Source organism: Aspergillus fischeri, genomic scaffold (genome assembly GCF_000149645.3).
Source record: "Aspergillus fischeri NRRL 181 1099437636249 genomic scaffold, whole genome shotgun sequence".
In the NCBI taxonomy this organism is placed as follows: domain Eukaryota; kingdom Fungi; phylum Ascomycota; class Eurotiomycetes; order Eurotiales; family Aspergillaceae; genus Aspergillus; species Aspergillus fischeri.
The window spans coordinates 3,776,582-3,796,319 of record NW_001509770.1 but is presented as its reverse complement, the minus strand read 5'-3'; the positions used below and the strand labels follow the sequence as shown (position 1 = coordinate 3,796,319).

Sequence of the window (19,738 nt, the reverse complement as noted above, 5' to 3'; positions counted from 1 at the left end):
GCCCTACTGGGCCTCGTCTGTCCTTTTGTTTCTTTCGCGACTCTCACCTCGAGTTGTCCGGCCTATCCCAAGAGGAAGTGTACTAGAAGTATACGTTATGTGCCACGAATCGGGTTGAATACACTCATTCCCATCGCTCTCTTTCCTCTCATTGCAAGCCATAATCCTATCACCACTCCTTTACTTCCACTTGACATCTAAACTCTCATTCTGCCTTCTGTGCATTCGCTCCTTTGAGGCTCCAGAGCGGCGCTCTGCGGCCTGGTTCACCTCAGACCCTGGGACAAAGGGTCCTATTCAATTCTTTCCTTGCAACACTAAATCAGTATACGTAACTTTTCGTATCGTTGTCTTGCGCTTCTTTGAGGTCTTGAGACAACTGGTCCTTCGATATCTGTCGCCACAGGCACGCCAGGAGGATGGTCGCGGCAACCATGTGGCGCTCTACAGTCATGCTGACCTGGCTTTTAGCGTCAGAGACAGTACATTCCCTACCTTGGTCGGTCGAGCCGACCAGTACCGTTGAGTTCAGGACCCAATATCCTCCCACGACGCAGGAGGCTAGATTGCGAGTACCCGAGGCACGCGCAGTAAGTTCATAGATTTCCCGCCCGTGGCTGTCACTTACCTCGAATAGTTCTATCCGACGAGTTTGGAACGTGAGGGGCGCTCTGCAGAGCAGCCCTTTCCTACTGACTTGAAATTGGGCCATCTATTGGACCCGTTGCTGCATCCTCAAGGTGGTTCTAAACCCGGTGTGCTGGATTTGTTATTATCGGGCCTAAAGCCGCCAACTCAAGCCGTTCCCACCAAGCATCCGACTACGAATCCCCCAGTTGTAACCTCATCTTCACCCTCAGAGCCCTCAATCTCAGAGGACACACTGCCACTAATCACCAGCCCGCCAGTGGTGCCAACTGCCAGCTCAAGCTCGACTACAGCCAACGAAGAATCGACCGGTCAGAATACTGGCTCGGCTAGGCCAGATTATTCATCTCCAGACGGTAACTTGTCTAGCACTTTGGAACCAGGTTAGTCTGAGATTGCAGATGCACATAAGCTTGATTTCTGACTCGATGTCAGCGAGTGAAACTTCGTCTTCTGTTGAAAGCCAGACGACAAGTTCCGCAACGTCAGGCGACGCAGCTCAGCAGAGTCAGTCATCCACTGAGTCAGTATTAGGTGAGTTGTCCATCCGCAACACCAGTCACTGATTTGTTGACTGACGAGGTATGAGTAGCTGCCGCTACCAACATGGCAAATGGTCAAGACGTCTTTGTACCAGTGTCGACTGGTCCGATTCCCAACACGATTGGCTCGAGGAACGATCATCCCGTACCTAAGAATGGAATCGTAAGCTCCCGAAGCCTGTTATTCTGATGGCATTGTCTGATCCGTACAGGTCAACACGGACACTCCTGTTGAGACGAACAAGTTCTATTGTGGGCTCTTCTTGGGAACGCAAACCAACAGTACTTTTACGCACCCCTACAGCGTTGCTTGGGTGAGGGGAGGTGGAACGTCACAGAGCTATGGCATGGCGATCTCTCATGTCGAGAGTAACGTAGTCGCGCAGGGCCCGGTCAATACAGCAATTCCTGGTAGCCCCATATCATATTATGTCAATCCGATCGGCATCCATTCCGTTATTCTTTCAGCAAGTGAACTGGGGGCATCTACCGTACTCACCACTGAAAATCCGCTTCCCTTCTCGGCCAACGCGGTTCTACGACCTTCCGCCAGCTCATCTCAGAGCATCACCATTCCTGTAGTGCAGGGTATGGGATTCGTGACTGGCATTTACAGCAACTTGCAACCCAAGATCCAGAGCGGCGTCTTCTTCAACAAAATGGTAACTGCTGGGTCCCCACGTGCTGGTATATTCAAATACAGCCTATCCCTTGAAGATGGAACATCATGGCTTCTCTACGCAACCCCTGACGATGGGACTGATCCGCAGCTACAATTGGTGTCAAACAGCGAGATCATTGGGCCCGCCGGCTGGTCGGGCACGATCCAGGTGGCCAAGAACCCGGCTGGCGCATCTGGTGAGAAGTTCTACGATAACTCTTCAGGTGTTTATGCTGTCGAGGGCGCGGTCATGGGCTCAGTATCTGAGAGCACTGGAACGTACAACCTGATGTGGGCTAAGGCAGGAAAGGATGCGCAAAGCACCCCGCTGCTGATGTTTGCTCTCCCACATCACATGGAATCGTTTGACGCCAGTACACAAAGCCGAGCGACGAATATCACACTTAGAACCACCACCAAAGGCCAGGCGACCGCAGTCATTGGGGAATACTGGACAATGGTTGAGCCCGAGCTCCCCATTTCCATGGGTTTTGCCCCATGGTCGGTTTCGGGAGGCAGCATTGACAGCATAGCGCCCGCTGCCCAGCAGGTCATCCTGGCTGCAGCTCCCACAGAACTTCAACAAGATATGGATGCTCAGACCGATCTCAATAGCATGTATTTCAGCGGCAAGGCTCTGAGCAAGTTTGCCACCCTATTGTACACAGTTGACAAACTGGGGGGTAACAGCACTCTTGCGGCCGAGGGCCTTGCGCGGTTGAAGCAGTCCTTTGCCCGTTTCATTGACAACAGGCAACAGTTTCCCCTTGTCTACGACAATGTCTGGAAAGGAGTGGTATCCTCTGCCAGCTATGCCACTGGTGACTTGGGGGCTGATTTTGGGAATACGCTGTACAACGACCATCATTTCCACTACGGGTACTTCATCCATGCTGCTGCAATCATAGGATCCATGGATCCGCAGTGGCTGGAAACCAGCAAAGATTGGGTCAATATGCTTGTCCGTGACGCTGGAAACTCAGCCGGAAACGATCCGCTCTTTCCGTTCTCGCGCGGGTTCGACTGGTTCCACGGCCATTCTTGGGCAAAGGGTCTTTTCGAGTCCTTTGACGGCAAAGACGAGGAGTCCACGTCGGAAGATGCGATGTTTGCGTACGCTCTGAAGATGTGGGGAAAGACTATTGGGGATGTTAGTATGGAGGCGCGAGGCAACTTGATGCTGGGCATTTTGCGCCGAAGCATGCGGAATTACTTTTTGATGGAAAGCGACAACAAGAACCAGCCGGCGAACTTCATTGCCAACAAAGTTACGGGCATAGTAAGTCAAGAATTGTTACCGTATGTCTTGTGGGGTTAGTCTCCAACTGACAATTTCTTGCAGTTGTTCGAAAACAAGGTGGACCATACTACTTACTTTGGCAACAACCTGGAGTATATTCAGGGGTATGAACTTTTGAGCCCTTCATTGCCATTGACGCTATCAAGACCTGCATTGCTGATTTTTGACACAGGATCCATATGCTACCCATCCTCCCCTGTTCTGCGTTTACTCGCAGCAAGAAGTTTGTGAAGGAGGAATGGGATGCCATGTTTGCAAGCAACGGCCCAGACCCAGCCGAGAACGTGGTAGGCGGGTGGAAGGGCGTTCTGTACGCCAATCTCGCACTGGTGGACCCAGCCGCTTCGTGGAACTTTTTCACACAGCCCAACTTCGACTACAGCTGGATTGACGGAGGAGCAAGCCGGACGTGGTACCTTGCCTATGCAGCAGGTGAGTTTATCGATTGAGAGTATACCGAGGGGTTTGCTGATACGCAGTAGGACTCGGTGCTGTGCCATCCTAACTTGTCCGCAACTTCGGCGGTTTATGTCGCTTGACACTAGTCTACAGGGAGTATACGCGTGAATTTTATTGCGGAGGAATTCGTTGTATCTTCTGACTTATTTAGTGATCGCATGAACGCTTTCTGCGCACATGTATCTATGGACTATATGAGAGTAGGATGTTCGAGGATATTCATAGACTAAAGTGGTAATCGAACATGACAGATTAGCCTTGGTGTGTTCTACAGTGGCTTGGGCCACTAAATCGGATGTCAGCCTCTGAATCCGTGAGCTTCTTACTCCGTACAAACTGGTAGACATATGGCGTGGCTGAGCAGGTCACCGTTGGATCTGCATCTGATAGCGCCAACATCCAGTGGCTTGCAAGGGTGGTGACGGACGAATGAACCAGACCAATCTGGGCCAGTCGAGCAAGTCTCCAGATCACAGCACAGCGCATGATAAGCAATTCCTTTACAAAAAATGGGGTAAGTGGGCAAACAAAAGGTTGCGCTTAGGATGAATGAGTTGTCAAGCCACATGATGCCGATATATTTCCGTGTGCACTGCGGAGTGCAGATAGGACTGTCGGCACGAGGTGCATCAATCATCGGACACGTGTTGACTTCCACATACAACCCACCGAGTATTATCATCAGTTCATCACGCTGTATAAACTACACTGAGAGCTGTCAAGTCTGTTTGAATCTGTCTGATGGTTTAGTCTAACATGATCCTTAATCAATGAGATTTACATGTGGTACTGTACAAACGACTAAGTAAGATAGTCCAGGCGCTATGATCGCTTACCTTACTATTGTCGGTGGGTCTAATTGTGGCAGTGCATCTTGGCGTGATTTTGTCCTTGGAGAATCCGTGGATGGACCGACTCGTCCTACCGTGGGCTCTACGATGAATGGATGGAGAAGTTTCATGTTGAGATGAGTCTGGTGGATTTACTCTGTATGCATAAAGTTTTACGATTGGTATTGGATATCTAAGCCCTAAGATAGTCTCCCAGAAGAATGAATGCTTTAAGTCTACTCCGTACTCCGTATACTAGTCTTAACTGTTGATGTCTCAACTGCAATGTGAGTTAAGCTAGTGGCTGGAGCTTTCGCAAACGCCCCACTGTAAAGCATCACTTTGGCGCCAACTTCATCATCATCATCATCGACATCATCATTGCATATGTATCTGTCTGATATGTCGATTGAAGATCATCAACTTGATATACTCTTGGTAATTCTACAATTGACGCCCATGTTCCGGGTCAGTCGATGATCAACACCATCCACTCTAGTACATAGCTCCGTCTTCTAAAGAGGCATTGCTGCCAGCGCCAATTTCCAATCCTGCGCATCATCTGGGCATTCAAGACCTTTGAGTACCCTGCCGAGACTATTAGCTTCAGGAATAGGCTCGCGTCCTGTTCAAGGGTAAGCTCAAAGCTCACCTTAAACTCCTGCTCCTTTGAGGATCAAAGCATCAGCTTTGAGGCTGTGCACTGCGGATTCGGCTAATTGCAGTTACTCTGCTTTATTCCATCCCCCAGATTGAAAGCTCAACTGACAGAACAATTCCCTCGTCTTTGACAGGCTTCTACCTGCATCTCCGCACATCCACATCCCTCCGCGAACCCGTAGTCAAGGTACGTACGTGGCTGGCTGCTTGCAGTTCCCCGTGCCTCTCTAGTGTATCTACTTAGTTTCTTCGCACTCTTCCTTTGACCCCCTGTCTCCAATTGAGCAGAATATCTGAGTTGAATTTTAGCCCATGATCATCTCGATTGGTTCGCGTCAGCATTAATCTAGGTAAAATTCCCTCTAATTCTTCAGCGAAACGTGGGCATTCCCCTCCGTGACAAGACCAGTGCGGTTGTCTTGGTTTCGCCAATCCTTCCTGCCAACCGAGAGCTAAGACTACCTAACTTAACTGAACTTTGGCAATTTCACCCTGGTTCCAGAGTTTTTCTCTTGTCGGGTCCCAGGATTCCAGACAAGGACTGACTATCAGATTCAATCCTAGACTAACCGGCTAGTCTAGTATCCTACATATTTCAGGATTAACCCACTTTTTTCCCCAGTCCTACCGCCGTTCCCTGGTCGTTTTCCGCGCCACTGTCGGATCCCAATGTGTAGGTGCCACACCTTCATCATCATCTCCATCACCACTGCTACTGCTACTACGCAGGAAGTATTACACTTTTTCCTTTCTCTCTTAACTCCCCACTTGTGACTTCCATTCTTCATTCCCTCGTTTTTCCTCTTTTATCATACGGAGTATCTTCCGTCTATTCCGTAAAATCCTTTTTCATTTTCTAAGTCTCTCCTTGCCCTCTTTCGTCTATCAAGCAGTCTTTCTTTTAATTTTTGAACAATCTTTCCGCAGAGAATAGTGAGACGAATCTTGTAAGAAATTTGGCTAATCGGATCTGTCGAATCTGATACAGCAGCAGCGAGGAATTTCCGTTCAGCCTTCCGCAGGCACTCGTGGGGCCCCAAAAAACGCAGTATGACCGGCTTCTCTTCTTCTCCAAACGGGGTTGGAGAGCCCAATGAGCGGGATGCTCTGATCAATGATATTCCCCGCATCAATTCAGGCATGAGCCAGCATCGGCACCACAAACGTGGACCACGCTGGCTGAACATCCCAGCGCAGGTCATGCACTTGACCTGGGAGACCCTCGTGCGGGACTACGTCAACGTGCTGCTCGTGTTTGTGCCTCTTGGTATCATCTCCGGTGCGCTTCACTGGGACAGCACGGTTGTCTTCTCGTTGAACTTCCTGGCGATCATCCCATTGGCGTCTCTGCTGAGCTTTGCGACTGAGGAACTGGCGGCTACTATGGGACAGGCGTTGGGTGGACTGATGAATGCTACTTTCGGGAATGCGGTCGAACTGATTGTGGGTTTATCCGTTCGAGTCGTTTTGTGCTTAACTATAGCTGACTTTGAGGACAATGGTAGGTCAGCATCATCGCTTTGAAGGACAACCAGATCCGTGTCGTCCAGGCAAGCATGCTGGGCAGTATCCTGTCGAACATCCTGCTTGTGCTCGGATGCTGTTTCTTCATTGGTGGGCTCCGGTTTTCCGAGCAGACATTCAACAGTACTGTCGCGTCCACCATGTCGTCCATGATGACGGTTGCCTCTGCTTCGTTGATCATTCCGGCCACCCTCTACGCCTCTCTGTCACCATCCCACTCCAAAGCTACGACGGATAATAATATCCTGATTCTTTCGCACGGTACCGCCATCATTCTCCTGGTTTTATACGTCATGTACCTGTACTTCCAGCTCAAGACGCACACAAAGCTGTTTGAGGAGGTTCAAGACGGACTGGGACCCGATACAGAGAATCAGGCGGACCATGAAGAAGAGGAGGAGCATCATATTCTGAGCCCATTGGCCGCCACCATTGCTCTGGTTGTCGTCACGATTCTTGTCGCCATCTGTGCCGACTACCTGGTTGGAAGCATCGACAGCATCGTGGAGAAGACCGGCATGAGCCGGACCTTCATCGGTCTTATCTTGATTCCCATTGTTGGAAATGCTGCGGAGCATGTCACCGCCGTCGTCGTCGCATGGAAAGGAAAGATGGATTTGGCTATCGGCGTAGCCGTCGGCAGTAGCTTGCAGATCGCATTGTTCGTGACACCGTTCCTTGTCATCATGGGCTGGATCCTAAACGTTGAGATGACTCTCAACTTCCACATCTTTGAAACTGTCGCCTTCTTCATCTCCAGCTTGGTTGTGACCTTCCTCATCCAAGACGGCAAGTCCAATTATCTCGAGGGTGGGCTTTGCTTGGGAATGTAAGTTGTCCGCTCTCCTCTCGATCTATGAGCCAGTTTCTAACTTTCCGCGCCATAGGTATCTGATCCTAGCGCTAGCGTTCTACGTCTACCCAGATGATCCTACTGGCGATGCTCTTATTGCCAATTAAGCGACCAAGTCGCTCTGCCAACCTTCCAGACCGGGAATCAGTATTGATGTCCTTGGTTTGGGCCTCGCGCTCTCTGACTTTGTTGCCAAGCTACTCCTTTTCCTATTGCACTAACTGGGTAAATACTGCTGGTCGGGGGTTCTGACTACCCTGTATTTTGTATTTTTTTTAATTCGATGTTCTCTTCATGTGGTGTACTTGGGATGGCAAAATGACTGGGCTGGCCTGGGTGCCACCGTTTTTATGTAAACCGCTACATCGTAAACCTTACTCTAGCCACAACTGGCCGCAAACACTCTTGTAGAACTGTTGGCCATATCTGAAATAATGATGAATGACTTCATGCTAGAATAGGGAGTCTTGGCATAGATGACTAAGCAACAGTGGAGAGGAAAATCGTTCTTCGCGGCTCCGACGAAGCCAAGGGACGAAGGAGGGCAATTGAACACTCTCCCTCGAAATACAGTCTGTCGATTTCAGGCATCGAGGAGAATCAACATGCCGCCTCGTATCAATCTTTTCACAGTGGGTAAGGCCTTGCCTGGCTTTCGCCCATCCACCTCATCCGCGGTCAGCTCGCGTTTCAGTATCAACCGGCCTCATGCCGCATCGACCGTTCAAGCACAGAGACGATGGAACTCATCGAAATCAGAGAAGAAGGACGAATTGGATGTGTTAAAAGGGCCTACGGAAGATCCGTTGCCCCACGTCAGTGAGGAGGCCGCGCAGATGGACAAGATCCTGCACGGTGGGAAGTATGAGGCTGCTGCCAGCCCGGAGTTGGAGCAGGGGACTCCCGTCGCTGAGGTAGGTTTCTCCCTTTTATGGATACTGTTCGTCGGGGTGCTAATTTTACTGTGGGTGTAGATCCTGCAGCGCGATAAAGACGCCCTGAAGCACATGCCCAAGGTGATGCAAGACCAGCTGAAGCGATCGTCTGGCAACCGGTCCTTCTCGACCTTCACACGCCGCTACCAGCCCGACCTACAGGGTCAGGATGTGACGGATCCCTCGGTGGCCGTTGTCGCCAATATGATCAACCAGGTGAACCAGGACGTCGCGGAGCTGCACCCCGGACTGAAGTTTCCCGCGCCCGAGAGTCTTCCCAAGACGGAGAATTTCCGCGAGAGATATGATCCGTTGCTGGAGCAGTTTACGAAATTGCTTATGCGGGACGGGAAGTTGAGCAAGGCCCAGAAGGTTTGTACATCGCTCGGAATTCGGCAGGTGGCCAGTGCTAATCTAGTTGATGTTCAGAACATGTCTTTCATCCTTGACCACCTTCGAACTGCCCCTCCCCCCCAACCGCACCCGAAGCGCCCTCTCCTCCCTGGTCCTCCTGGCCCTCAACTCCCTCTGAACCCCGTCCTCTACCTCACCTTGATTGTCGACTCGGTCGCACCTCTGATCAAGATCCGTCAGCAGAAGGGTATTGCCGGTGGTGGTGCCGCCGTGCAGATTCCCGTTCCTTTGATGCAGAGACAGCGGCGGCGGACGGCTATCAGATGGATCATCGATGCCTCTGATAAGCGGCGGGACAGCAGTTTCGCTCAGCGAGTCGCTCACGAGCTGGTCGCTGTTGCGGAAGGTCGTAGTGGAGTGTGGGATCGGAGGGAAGCGGTGCACAAGCTTGGTATCGCGGGTCGTTCGAATCTTGGTCTGGTCACCCAGCGCAGGTAAATAAGTGATATCTATTTATTCATGCATTGTATTTTAGGCTATCAGCAATTGTAAATTATCTTTTCCTCATCCCGTATCGTGACTGTGGATGACTAAATTCTCGCTATCCCCGATCAGGCAACTTCTGAGTCTGCTGCAAGGCACCCTGGCAGCCTACGGAGTAAACGTAGTCATTATTCTATGTACTATCGACCAGCATTATCCTCACAATATCTTCATCTGACCTTCTCATCTTTACAATCAAAGTGATGCTCGCACCCCACAAACGGACACCAAAGCCCCAATCCTTCAACCTCCGCGCCGGTTTGTCCTTTGTCCAACGAGGCAACCACTCATATCACCCGCACAGCAGCTCTGCGGGGACTCGACCCAGCCCAGACGCCGCAGTCCAGCTTCAGCTCCAGCTCACCTACCACTAACGACCCATTATCAATAGGTCTAGTCCCAACTTCGGAGTCTTTTCTTTTTTTTTCTCCCAAAATTCTTCTCCAGTCGAAACCGTGTCGTCGAATGCTGTTGGGCGCACCGTGGCACGCATCGCATCTGCGACTGGTGCCTACGAACACGAACTCGAACACAACGGCCACGATCAAAGCTTCGAGCTTGAAGAGTTTCACACCCGCAGTCGCTACCCGCTTGTAACACGCGAACGCACTAGCTCCAAACATTTTGTTTCCCTCGAGTCGGACTCGCACGAACAGGTAAAGGAGAGCGAGAAGTACTCGCAGCCGGGTGAAAAGAGCGGTCAAGACCACAGAGCGAACAACCTCAGGGTCCGGTTTTGGGTAGAGGCTCTCCGGCGTCGACAAACTCCAAAAGAAAGTGCGGGGGGACAAAGGACAGCAAAGATGAAGTTCTCGCATAGTATTCAGTTCAATGCGGTGCCGGATTGGAGTGCTTATTACATTGCGTATAGTAATTTGAAGAAATTGTGAGTTATTACACTGTGGTATATTGCTCCAGCTAATGCTAATGCGTACAGGATATATTCGCTCGAACAGCAAGCTCGGAAAGCAAACGGACAGGCACAATCAGATGTCGAGTCCGCACCGCTGTTAAGCGAGACACCCACGCCCGAGGCGGTGTTCCGGCGGGCTCTGAACGCGGAGCTGGAGAAGATATGCAGTTTCTACGAAGTCAAGGAGTCGGAGATACTCAAGGAGGTGGAGGATGTTGTCCGCGATGCGGAGGAGTACTCGTCCAAGACGGACGTGGCGGACGTGGACCCCATGAGTGACGCTATGATCAAGTCGCGGAGGATGAGCTCTAGCTCTCGCTCGCGCCTGCGCACGGGCGGCTCGTACCGCGATTTCCCGTCGGAGGAGACAGAAGATGACGATGATGGAGCGGATAGCGATGACGAGCATCAGCCGCCGACCGGGCAGAGAGTGGTGCCGTCGACGGGTCGGTCGCGCTCGGACCTGAGCGATGCGAGATTCATGGCTGACTCGAGGACTCTGGGGTTTGATCGACGAGGGAGCGGTGGGCATGATGAACATTGCAGGGATCCACGGTTTTTGGACCTGTACAACGAGGGCTTGTCGCTGAGGCAGCGGGCCGTGAATGTCTATGTCTCGCTGTGCGGACTCAAGTCGTACATCCAGCTGAACAAGACCGGGTTCTCCAAGGCGTTGAAGAAGTTTGACAAGATCCTCGACTGCAATTTGCGGCGCGAGTACATGAGCTCCACCGTATCTCCAGCGTATCCGTTTACGGATTCGACCATGAAGAAGATCGAGGACGTGATCGCCCGGATCGAGCAGCTCTACGCGGACTTGATTACGGGCGGCGACCTGCCGCTGGCCAAACGGGAGCTGCGATTGCACCTCAGAGAGCACGTTGTCTGGGAGCGTAATACAGTCTGGCGAGAGATGATTGGTATTGAGCGCAAGGCCCAGGCTGCGAATGTTGGCATTCGTCGGACACTGCTGGGAATGGATGAGGACCCGGCCGCCGCACGACGACAGGGCGATGAGCAGGAGGCTGCAGCCAAAGAGATCAAGACGCCGTTTGGTCGCTATAGCGTGCCCGAGTGGCTCTGCAGCTTGAGTTTCGGGACTCTGATTGTCGTCCTGGCGGTGTTTATCATCTTGCTCTATGCTCCGATTATGGATAAACCGGAGCAGCAGAACTGTCTGGCCATGCTTGTGTTTGTCAGTCTGTTGTGGGCCACGGAGGTCATTCCCCTCTTTGTGACGTCCCTCTTGATACCCTTCCTGGTTGTCATGTTGCGCATTATGAAGTCCGCAGAGAAGCCTTACCACCGTCTGGGCCCGAAGGACGCCACTGGCGCGGCTTTCAGCGCGATGTGGACGCCGGTGATCATGCTCCTACTGGGCGGCTTCACCATCGCCGCTGCGTTGTCCAAGTACGACATTGCTCGGCGGATGGCCATGTTTGTACTGAGCAGAGCCGGATCCAATCCCAAAGTAGTTCTGCTGACGAACATGTTTGTGAGCATGTTCCTTAGTATGTGGATCAGCAATGTGGCCTCGCCTGTCCTTTGCTACTCCATTATCCAGGTAGGTCTCCTTTTCCAGGGGAGGATATTTGTCTTGGAAAATGCTAACCTCTCAGCCCCTACTGCGTAATCTTCCTCCTGATTCCAACTTTGCCAAGGCCCTTGTGCTGGGTATTGCGCTGGCTGCTAATGTTGGAGGCGCCGCGTCGCCGATAGCGTCGCCCCAGAATATCATCGCGCTGCAGAACATGTACCCGAGTATCAGCTGGGGAACCTGGTTCTTTATCTCTCTGCCAGTCTGCATCATTTCGATCCTTTTGATTTGGCTGCTCTTACTGGCGACGTTCAAGCCCGGCCGGGGCACGACCATTGTGCCGATTAGACCGGTCAAGGACCGATTCTCGGGAGTGCAGTACTTTGTCACAATTGTGACGCTGTCCACCATCGGGCTGTGGTGTGCCAGCCATCAGCTCGAGCACGTCTTTGGGGATATGGGCGTGATCGCCATCATCCCGATGGTGCTGTTCTTTGGCACGGGGATCCTGAACAAGGAAGACTTCAACAACTTCTTGTGGACGATCATCATCCTCGCGGCTGGGGGTCTGTGTCTCGGCAAAGCTGTGACCTCGTCCGGGCTGCTGCACACGATCGCCAAGGCGATCACGGCGCGCGTCGACCACTTCAGTCTGTACGGGGTTCTGCTCGTGTTTTCGGCGCTGATCCTGGTCATGGCGACATTTATCTCGCATACGGTTGCAGCGCTGATCATGCTGCCGCTGGTGCGCCAGATAGGCGTGGGCATGGACGACCCGCATCCGAACTTGCTGGTGATGGCGAGTGCATTGATGTGTTCGGTGGCTATGGCATTGCCGACCAGCGGGTTTCCCAATATGAGTATGCCCTTGTAACCTCCCCCTCGGTTGATAATGTTAACTAACATGTACAGCTGCTATTATGACCGAGGTCCCACAGACGGGTCAACGGTACCTCCACGTGCGACATTTCTTCACTCGCGGTATCCCCGCCAGTTTGATGTCGTGGGCGGTGATTGTGACGATTGGGTATGGATTGATGTATATTGCGGGGTTGTAGGAAGTTTAGATGGTATGCATACAGATAGCTTAGAGTATTTACACGTTGCTTCTTGGATAGTCAGTGGTCATGTAATGTCATTAGTCATGAGTGCCATGTGGTATAGAAGCTAAGCTACTGCATGCAGCTGAATATGTAGATAGGATAGAAACACAACAGCTCCAGCGAAGCAAATCAACCAAGTCAAGTCAAGACGAGACAATACCATCATAACAGTCTAGTTTTGCATCAGCAGAAAACCAGAGGAAACGAAGAAGAAGAGGAGAAGAAATCAGTTCCTAGACAAACATGTTAGCACCCACATCATATCATCAGGGAAGGAAAAGGAAAAGACATACAATAATCCCAGCGTCAAATCACCATGAATCTTCGCCTTGAGCTGCACCTCAATATCCAGATTTAGATCCAGCCTTAGCCGCAACTGCTCGTCTCGCCCATCCTCTTTCTCCTCTTTGTTCCCACCCAGCAGCCCGCCCACGGCTTTGCCCGCTGACCCCGTCACACCGTTCACCGCGTTGCCTGCGGTGTTCTGCACGAGATCGCCAACCTGGTTCACGCCGCCGAGGCCGCCCAGTGGGCCGCCGTCTTGTTGCTGTTGTTGTTGCATCTGGGGACGCTGGCGGCGGCGGCGGGGCTTCTCCATTGCGGTGTTGTTGTTGTCCATTTCGGGGCGGGGGATGCTTTCTGTGTCTGAGTCGGGGCGGTATCTCTGAGGTTGGGGTTTTCTTCTGCGGGGGCGGGGTTGTTCTTGTTGTTGTGGTTGTTCTTGTTGTTGTGGTTGTTCTTGCTCTTGGTCTTGTTCTGTGGCTTCGCCGTTGGCGTTGGCGTCGTTGGTATCTCCTTGAGGTTGAGGATCTTCCTTGGTGTTGTCCGGAGGATCCTCTTTGTTTTCTTCTTGTTGTTCTGGCTCTTGTGCTGGTTCAGGTTCAGGTTCAGGCTGAGGCTTAGACTCCTGCTGCTGCTGCTGCTGCTGCTGCTGCTTCTTCTTGCCTAGCTTTGGAGGCTTCTTTGTCGGGGTCTGGGTATCTGTCTTAGGTGTTGGAGGGGCACCCTCTTCTGTCTGGGTTGGGTTCGGAGTCGGACTAGAAGGACGACTGTTGCTTTCCTGATCGGACATGGTGGAAGAAAAAGAAAGAGACTAGAATGATGGGAAGATGGAGGGGATGACGATGTTTATACTCTTGGTCTGGTCTTGGTCTGGGGAGTCGTTTATATGGAAGAGATGATTGGGACAGTGGATGGCTGTGGGAAACCGGGCAGTCCGCCTCGTACGTCAGTTGCTGGACATGACAGGTAGAGAGACTGGTTCGGCGTCATCTTGGACTGAGATAGATTGGATACCATCATACATTACACACATACACACCATATGGATACAGAGCATAAACAAGTGATTGTTCAGTATGACGTCTAGATGCAGGGCTGTACGACGTAGCGTACTAGTTACTCCAGTCCAAGTCCAAGCTAGTCATAGTGTCTGGAGTAGCGCCAGATGTCAGGGATGGAGAAAGTCAAGCGAATCAATAGCGAGACGCTCGGAGAATTTTGGCACGAGATAGTGTGGTTGGCTGCTCCACTTGGTGCTATTATTATATTAGAGAGGAAAAAACGGATATATGAAGCGCATAATGACGCCACTCGACGTCAGGCTACATCGACTGTAGTGCAGAGGTACGTGTCCTAGGTATAACCTTTGTTACTGTAGAGGGAAATTGATGGAAGACTTAGCCGTGGATGGTCGGTTGACAATACTTTGCACCACAGAACAAATCGAATGGTACCGAGCACGCGAAGATTCTTCTGCTCTCATAGCACGTTTGACCTTTCCTGGTCCATGGATACATCGATGCAAGCGGAGTCCCTGAGGTGTACAGAAGAGTGAGCGGATCCTCTCATATCATACTAAAGTAATTATTACCTATACCAGTCAGTCATAATTAATAATTACTGAGTCAGTAGTATCCAATTATATTATGAAACCGACAGGATAATAACGCCGTAACGTCATGCACGGCACATCCAAGGGCCCAACTCCATCGCGTAGGTGGCTTCTCGGCTCCGATCAAGTATCACCGCTTATCCTTATGATGATGACGATGTGTGGTGTAGGCTTGTCTATGCGTAGACTGGTTTGTTCGAGTAACATACTACCAGTTCTTCTTCCTTTTAACTGTTGACTAAGTCATTCTATTCTGCTTTTCATTCTGTTTACACCTTGACAGTCTTCATTGTGACTATATACTTGACTGCAACTATATACCTCTCCCGCCTCGAAAATATACAAAATGGCCACCGCAGAGAAAACAAAAGAACAGCAAAAGCAGCCCACCCTCCAGCAAGACGATTACTCAGATGACTACTCGGACGACTACTCCGATGAAGACTACGAAACCGAAGACTACGAGGTCTCCGGCGATGAAGCAGAAGCAGAGGATCCCAAGGCTCAGGCGAAACGTCGTCAGCGCCAACAACAACAAAAACAACAACGAAGCAGACAACCAGACGCCGTAGAAGAAGCAGATGATGAGGACTACTCCGACGAAGATGACTATTACTCTGATGAATACGACGACGAGGATGAAGACTACGATAACCAAGTCGCCTCCGGCAAGGCAATGCAGCCATACCAACCCGCCGGCGGCAACCAATCCCTCTCCCAGAACGGGTCGATGAACGTGATACCGCAGCAGAAGCAGGGGTCGAGTCTGGACGACGAAGAAGGCATGAAGCTCAAGTTGGAGCTGAATCTCGAGATCGAGGTCGAGCTCAAGGCTCATATCCACGGTGATCTGACGCTGGCTTTGATGTATGTTTCTCCCCTGTTGCCCCTGATATTCCATTCACCCGCTCAATTCGAATAGGAGTTGACGCTCGATGCAGTGCATAATGTTCTTGCCTGGCAGCCATACTGCCCTGTCATCCTCACGAGCCATGATGATCCGTCACGATTGAATAGCTTTACTTTGTCATGTTGCCAATAGAGTCTGGTTACCCTTTAATACTCAGCGTGATCCTTTGTGTTGAACTGGTGTCACTATGGATGTTTGTGATATCTTAGCGTATGCGTCAATTCAATAAAGTATGGGATTGCAACATCCCCAGAGTAGTCCTTGTCAAGTACAGGACGTAGGACGGGCGATAATCGAAATCGATAATCCTCTGTCTATGAACATAATGATGCTTTCAGCTCGAATACCACAAAAAGAGATTTGAGAGAATTGAATGTTTACACTTGAAGCTGTACTACAGTTCGAGTCTAAGATATGTATCAGACGCTCATCGCTCACGTGATATATATTGGAATCGCATCATGCGACAGCTGTCAACATCAATTGACCAGACATCTATCGCAAACGGACTCTCTGAAGCCTGTTAACGGTGCAACCGTGCAAATCTCAAATCTGACCTGGGTAAGTGCTACACATGGTGAATCAACAGCAGTTAATCTCAGCCGAGGTACGTTGCTGATCATCTCTAGAGTACCTCTCTACAAGATAAGGAGTTAATCATCAACACTCAACACCTCATCCACCGCGCTCAGTTTGAGAGAGACGAAATGGCAACCGACGCAGCTGCACCCACCAAATCCTTCATCATCAAGCATATGAACACCAGCCATGCCGACACGCTCTCTCTCTACCTACGCGCCTACTGCGGCGTCTCCGCCCACTTCGCCCATCCCGCCATCCTCCAAGACATCTCCCACTCCGACCTCCTCATCACCGCAAAAGGAACCCGCTACAGCGTCCCCATCAACCCACCCATGACCTCCTTTGCCGAAGCCCGCGCCCGCGTCGTCGCCATGCACAAGGACTCTCTGCAGCGCCTCGGCCTCTCCGACATTACCATCGCCGAGTACCGGCCCCCGCAGGGGCTCCAGATCGTCTCGCTAGCCCTGGTGGTCGCTACGCTGGTGGTGTTTGGTCGGCGGAGCAATTTCCTGCCGGGGAGTGCATTCTACGAGACGGTGGGCTTGGACCGGCATCCGGTGTTTACGCGGTTCTGCTACGATGTTGCGCCGGTGGTGGTTGGGTTATTGCTAGGCGTGCATTTGGTGGAGGCGACGCTGTTGGCGATTAAGAGGTTGAGGCCGCATGGGGTGCGGGTTGCGTCTGGGTTGTGGGTTGCGTGGATTGTGTCGAATTTCGTGGAAGGGTTTCCAGTGTGGCGGCGGTTTGATGAGATGGTGAGGGAGGAGCGGATGAAGAGGGAGCGGAGGAGTGATTAATCGACACCACCATAGTTAGTAGGATGTTATTGTACTCCGTAGCTCGATCATAATTCATTCTGTCCTAGACTTCTAGTGTTTATGAAGAGTGGAGTAATGGTATGTCACGTGCCCACCCCTTTAGGCTAGCGCGCACTTTGGGGTAGGGCAAGAATCGACAAGCGAGCCAAGAGCCAGTGAGCCACACTGCGAAATTCCCGAGCGTCGACGACCAGCAACATCAACTCCACGACAACCCAACGACCCTTGCCCGCTGCGTTCCTGGTGAAGGGCTGCAGAGTTAGAGGTGAGTTTCAACCTGTTGCTTGCTTGCATTCTGTCTTTCAATTTCTTCCGGCTTTCGGTCGTCGGTGCATCGTGAAAATTCGTCGGTGATTGCGGTCAAAATTGAGTCGGAAAAGGGCAACAACAGAAGACAACGGATTCATCAAGGAAGTCAAGGACAGCGATCTTGGTTTTTTTCCGCTGCTTGGTTGACGACTGCTGGTTACGACTGTTGGTTGGACACTGTTTCGTTTGACGACACTTGCGAGGCACTCGATATCAGGACCTGGGACTTCTACGAAACCAACGGAAGAAATTGAAGGCAGACACAGGAGACGAATTACCTGGCTGACTGGATACGATAGTTCCCTACATCAACCGCAAACATGGGTATCTCACGCGACTCCCGCCACAAGCGTTCGGCCACCGGTGCGAAGAGGGCCACCTACCGCAAGAAGAGGTATGACCCCCAAGTCATCCTTTTTCTGACATCTCTGACAATAAATACTGCAGGGCGTTCGAGAAGGGTCGCCAGCCCGCCAACACCCGTATCGGTGCTAAGAGAATCCACCTGGTCCGCACCCGTGGTGGTAACCGCAAGTTCCGTGCCCTCCGTCTCGAGTCGGGCAACTTCTCGTGGGGTTCCGAGGGCATCTCCCGCAAGACCCGTGTCATCGTTGTGGCCTACCACCCCTCCAACAACGAACTGGTCCGCACCAACACCCTGACCAAGTCCGCCGTCGTTCAGATTGATGCCGCTCCCTTCAGACAATGGTACGAGGCTCACTACGGCCAGCCCATCGGCCGGAGACGCCAGCAGAAGACCGCCGAGACCACCACCGAGAAGAAGAGCAACAGCGTCGTGAAGAAGCAGGCTGCTCGCTTCGCCGACCACGGCAAGGTCGAGGCCGCCATCGAGAAGCAGTTCGAGTCCGGTCGTCTGTACGCCGTCATCGCCTCCCGCCCCGGCCAGAGCGGTCGTGTCGACGGTTACATCCTGGAGGGTGATGAGCTGGCTTTCTACCAGCGTGCTATCCGCAAGTAAAAAGAAAAATTTATTTGGGGTATTGCGCTTGCGTGTTGTGTAAAAGGGTGGTTTCGGAGTTTCAGCAATGTTTTCCAGAAAATATCATGATCTGGGCATCGGCATATGCAATGTCTGTAGAGCTCTGAGCTGTCAATCAATGGGATGATCCTTACGTTATTCAAAATAGTTTAATGGTTAGTCCAGTAGAACTTTCCCATCTGACGTACACCGACCAGGACCAGGCAACCGGAATTCAAATTGACTCCGCCCATGCACTTGAACTACAACAACCATCTTCACTCTACACTCCTCAACCATCCACTGACTACAGCCATGGACAATAAAACAATAAAAACCCGCCTCCTCTTGATATCAGACACCCACAACACACCCCCTCACCCCCCTCCCTCCCCGCACCCCTACCGGCACCCTCTCCCAGAAGCGCACATCCTCATCCACTCTGGCGACCTCACAACAATCGGCAGCTACAAAGAACACGCAACCACCCTAGCAACCCTCAAGTCCCACCCCGCAGAACTCAAACTCATCATCGCCGGCAACCACGACATCACCCTCGACGAGGCCTACTACGCCGCCCTCCCTCCAAGCAGTTTCAAAACCCGGGCCGGACGAGAGGACCCCGCAGCCATAAAACAGCTCTATTGCGGTCCTGAAGCGTACGACGCAGGGATACGCTACTTAACCGAGGGAGTGCACTGTTTTAGCCTGAGTACAGGGGCGAAGTTGAGGGTGTTTGCGTCGCCGTATACGCCTGCGTTTTGCGGGTGGGCGTTTGCGTATCCCCGGGGCAGGGATAGATTTAATCCCCTTCCGGAGGAGACAGCAGCTTCAGCTTCAGCTTCTGGTTCTGGTTCTGGTTCTGCGGGCGCGGATGCGGCGGGTGGTGTGGTGCCCGACTTCCCTTCTGTGGATATCATGATCACGCATGGTCCGCCGGCGGGAGTGCTTGATACGGTCGTTAACGGCGGGAGTGTAGGCTGCGAGGGGTTGTTTGCTGCTGTGAAGCGGGCGAGGCCGCGGGTGCATGTCTTTGGGCATATCCATGAGGGGTATGGTGCGCTGCGAGGTGAGTGGGGGGCGGATATGACGCTGGGAGGGACGAAGGTGGTGTGCGATCCAGACAAGGTGCGCGAGGAGCGGGGGGCGTATGTGGATGTTAGCGCTGACTCCGGGCGTCCGCTGCGGTTTGGGGAGGAAACGCTGTTTGTGAATGCCAGTGTGCTGGATGAGCGGTATAGGGCAGTGAATGCGCCGTGGGTGGTGGATTTGGATTTACCGGTTGCTTCCTGACCTAAATATATCTACGGGTACGTACAGCCGTTTCTAAAGCAACCAAGACAATCCATTATTTGCTATAATTGCAGAGGTATCTAGGGAAGGT

The 19,738-nt window shown here is 51.9% G+C and overlaps 9 protein-coding genes across 9 annotated transcripts, besides 8 other annotated features; 8 read left to right on the top strand and 1 right to left on the bottom strand.

Moving 5' to 3' along the window:
• Nucleotides 1-1,254: 1,254 nt before the first annotated feature.
• Nucleotides 1,255-3,600, top strand: NFIA_020510 (glucan endo-1,3-beta-D-glucosidase; the record flags this gene model as incomplete). The annotated part of the gene is made up of 4 exons (XM_001265239.1): nucleotides 1,255-1,353; nucleotides 1,403-3,130; nucleotides 3,194-3,255; nucleotides 3,324-3,600. 4 exons carry the CDS (start codon nucleotides 1,255-1,257, stop codon nucleotides 3,598-3,600), a joined length of 2,166 nt encoding a protein of 721 aa, XP_001265240.1.
• A 1,194-nt stretch (nucleotides 3,601-4,794) lies between these two features.
• Nucleotides 4,795-4,822: a microsatellite.
• Nucleotides 4,823-6,150: 1,328 nt separating this feature from the next.
• On the top strand, nucleotides 6,151-7,584 carry NFIA_020500 (calcium/proton exchanger; the record flags this gene model as incomplete). Its single annotated transcript, XM_001265238.1, has 3 exons — nucleotides 6,151-6,543; nucleotides 6,606-7,453; nucleotides 7,512-7,584. The coding sequence occupies 3 exons, from the start codon at nucleotides 6,151-6,153 to the stop codon at nucleotides 7,582-7,584; spliced, it is 1,314 nt and encodes a 437-aa protein (XP_001265239.1).
• A 498-nt stretch (nucleotides 7,585-8,082) lies between these two features.
• Nucleotides 8,083-9,264, top strand: NFIA_020490 (mitochondrial 37S ribosomal protein uS7m; the record flags this gene model as incomplete). The annotated part of the gene is made up of 2 exons (XM_001265237.1): nucleotides 8,083-8,391; nucleotides 8,452-9,264. The coding sequence occupies 2 exons, from the start codon at nucleotides 8,083-8,085 to the stop codon at nucleotides 9,262-9,264; spliced, it is 1,122 nt and encodes a 373-aa protein (XP_001265238.1).
• Nucleotides 9,265-9,512: 248 nt separating this feature from the next.
• NFIA_020480 (putative plasma membrane phosphate transporter Pho87) lies at nucleotides 9,513-12,817 on the top strand (the record flags this gene model as incomplete). Its single annotated transcript, XM_001265236.1, has 5 exons — nucleotides 9,513-9,567; nucleotides 9,757-10,195; nucleotides 10,247-11,786; nucleotides 11,842-12,619; nucleotides 12,672-12,817. The coding sequence occupies 5 exons, from the start codon at nucleotides 9,513-9,515 to the stop codon at nucleotides 12,815-12,817; spliced, it is 2,958 nt and encodes a 985-aa protein (XP_001265237.1).
• Nucleotides 12,818-13,088: 271 nt separating this feature from the next.
• Nucleotides 13,089-13,934, bottom strand: NFIA_020470 (uncharacterized protein; the record flags this gene model as incomplete). The annotated part of the gene is made up of 1 exon (XM_001265235.1): nucleotides 13,089-13,934. The coding sequence occupies one exon, from the start codon at nucleotides 13,932-13,934 to the stop codon at nucleotides 13,089-13,091; it is 846 nt and encodes a 281-aa protein (XP_001265236.1).
• Nucleotides 13,559-13,600: a microsatellite.
• Nucleotides 13,559-13,618: a microsatellite.
• Nucleotides 13,561-13,620: a microsatellite.
• Nucleotides 13,770-13,798: a microsatellite.
• Nucleotides 13,771-13,798: a microsatellite.
• Nucleotides 13,935-14,823: 889 nt separating the features above from the next.
• NFIA_020460 (uncharacterized protein) lies at nucleotides 14,824-15,678 on the top strand (the record flags this gene model as incomplete). Its single annotated transcript, XM_001265234.1, has 2 exons — nucleotides 14,824-14,922; nucleotides 15,118-15,678. 2 exons carry the CDS (start codon nucleotides 14,824-14,826, stop codon nucleotides 15,676-15,678), a joined length of 660 nt encoding a protein of 219 aa, XP_001265235.1.
• Nucleotides 15,270-15,411: a microsatellite.
• A 695-nt stretch (nucleotides 15,679-16,373) lies between the features above and the next one.
• NFIA_020450 (DUF2470 domain-containing protein) lies at nucleotides 16,374-17,045 on the top strand (the record flags this gene model as incomplete). Its single annotated transcript, XM_001265233.1, has 1 exon — nucleotides 16,374-17,045. The coding sequence occupies one exon, from the start codon at nucleotides 16,374-16,376 to the stop codon at nucleotides 17,043-17,045; it is 672 nt and encodes a 223-aa protein (XP_001265234.1).
• A 466-nt stretch (nucleotides 17,046-17,511) lies between these two features.
• Nucleotides 17,512-17,548: a microsatellite.
• Nucleotides 17,549-17,695: 147 nt separating this feature from the next.
• On the top strand, nucleotides 17,696-18,354 carry NFIA_020440 (40S ribosomal protein eS8; the record flags this gene model as incomplete). Its single annotated transcript, XM_001265232.1, has 2 exons — nucleotides 17,696-17,769; nucleotides 17,823-18,354. 2 exons carry the CDS (start codon nucleotides 17,696-17,698, stop codon nucleotides 18,352-18,354), a joined length of 606 nt encoding a protein of 201 aa, XP_001265233.1.
• Nucleotides 18,355-18,606: 252 nt separating this feature from the next.
• Nucleotides 18,607-19,647, top strand: NFIA_020430 (metallophosphatase domain-containing protein; the record flags this gene model as incomplete). Its single annotated transcript, XM_001265231.1, has 1 exon — nucleotides 18,607-19,647. One exon carries the CDS (start codon nucleotides 18,607-18,609, stop codon nucleotides 19,645-19,647), a length of 1,041 nt encoding a protein of 346 aa, XP_001265232.1.
• Between the last annotated feature and the right edge of the window lie 91 nt (nucleotides 19,648-19,738).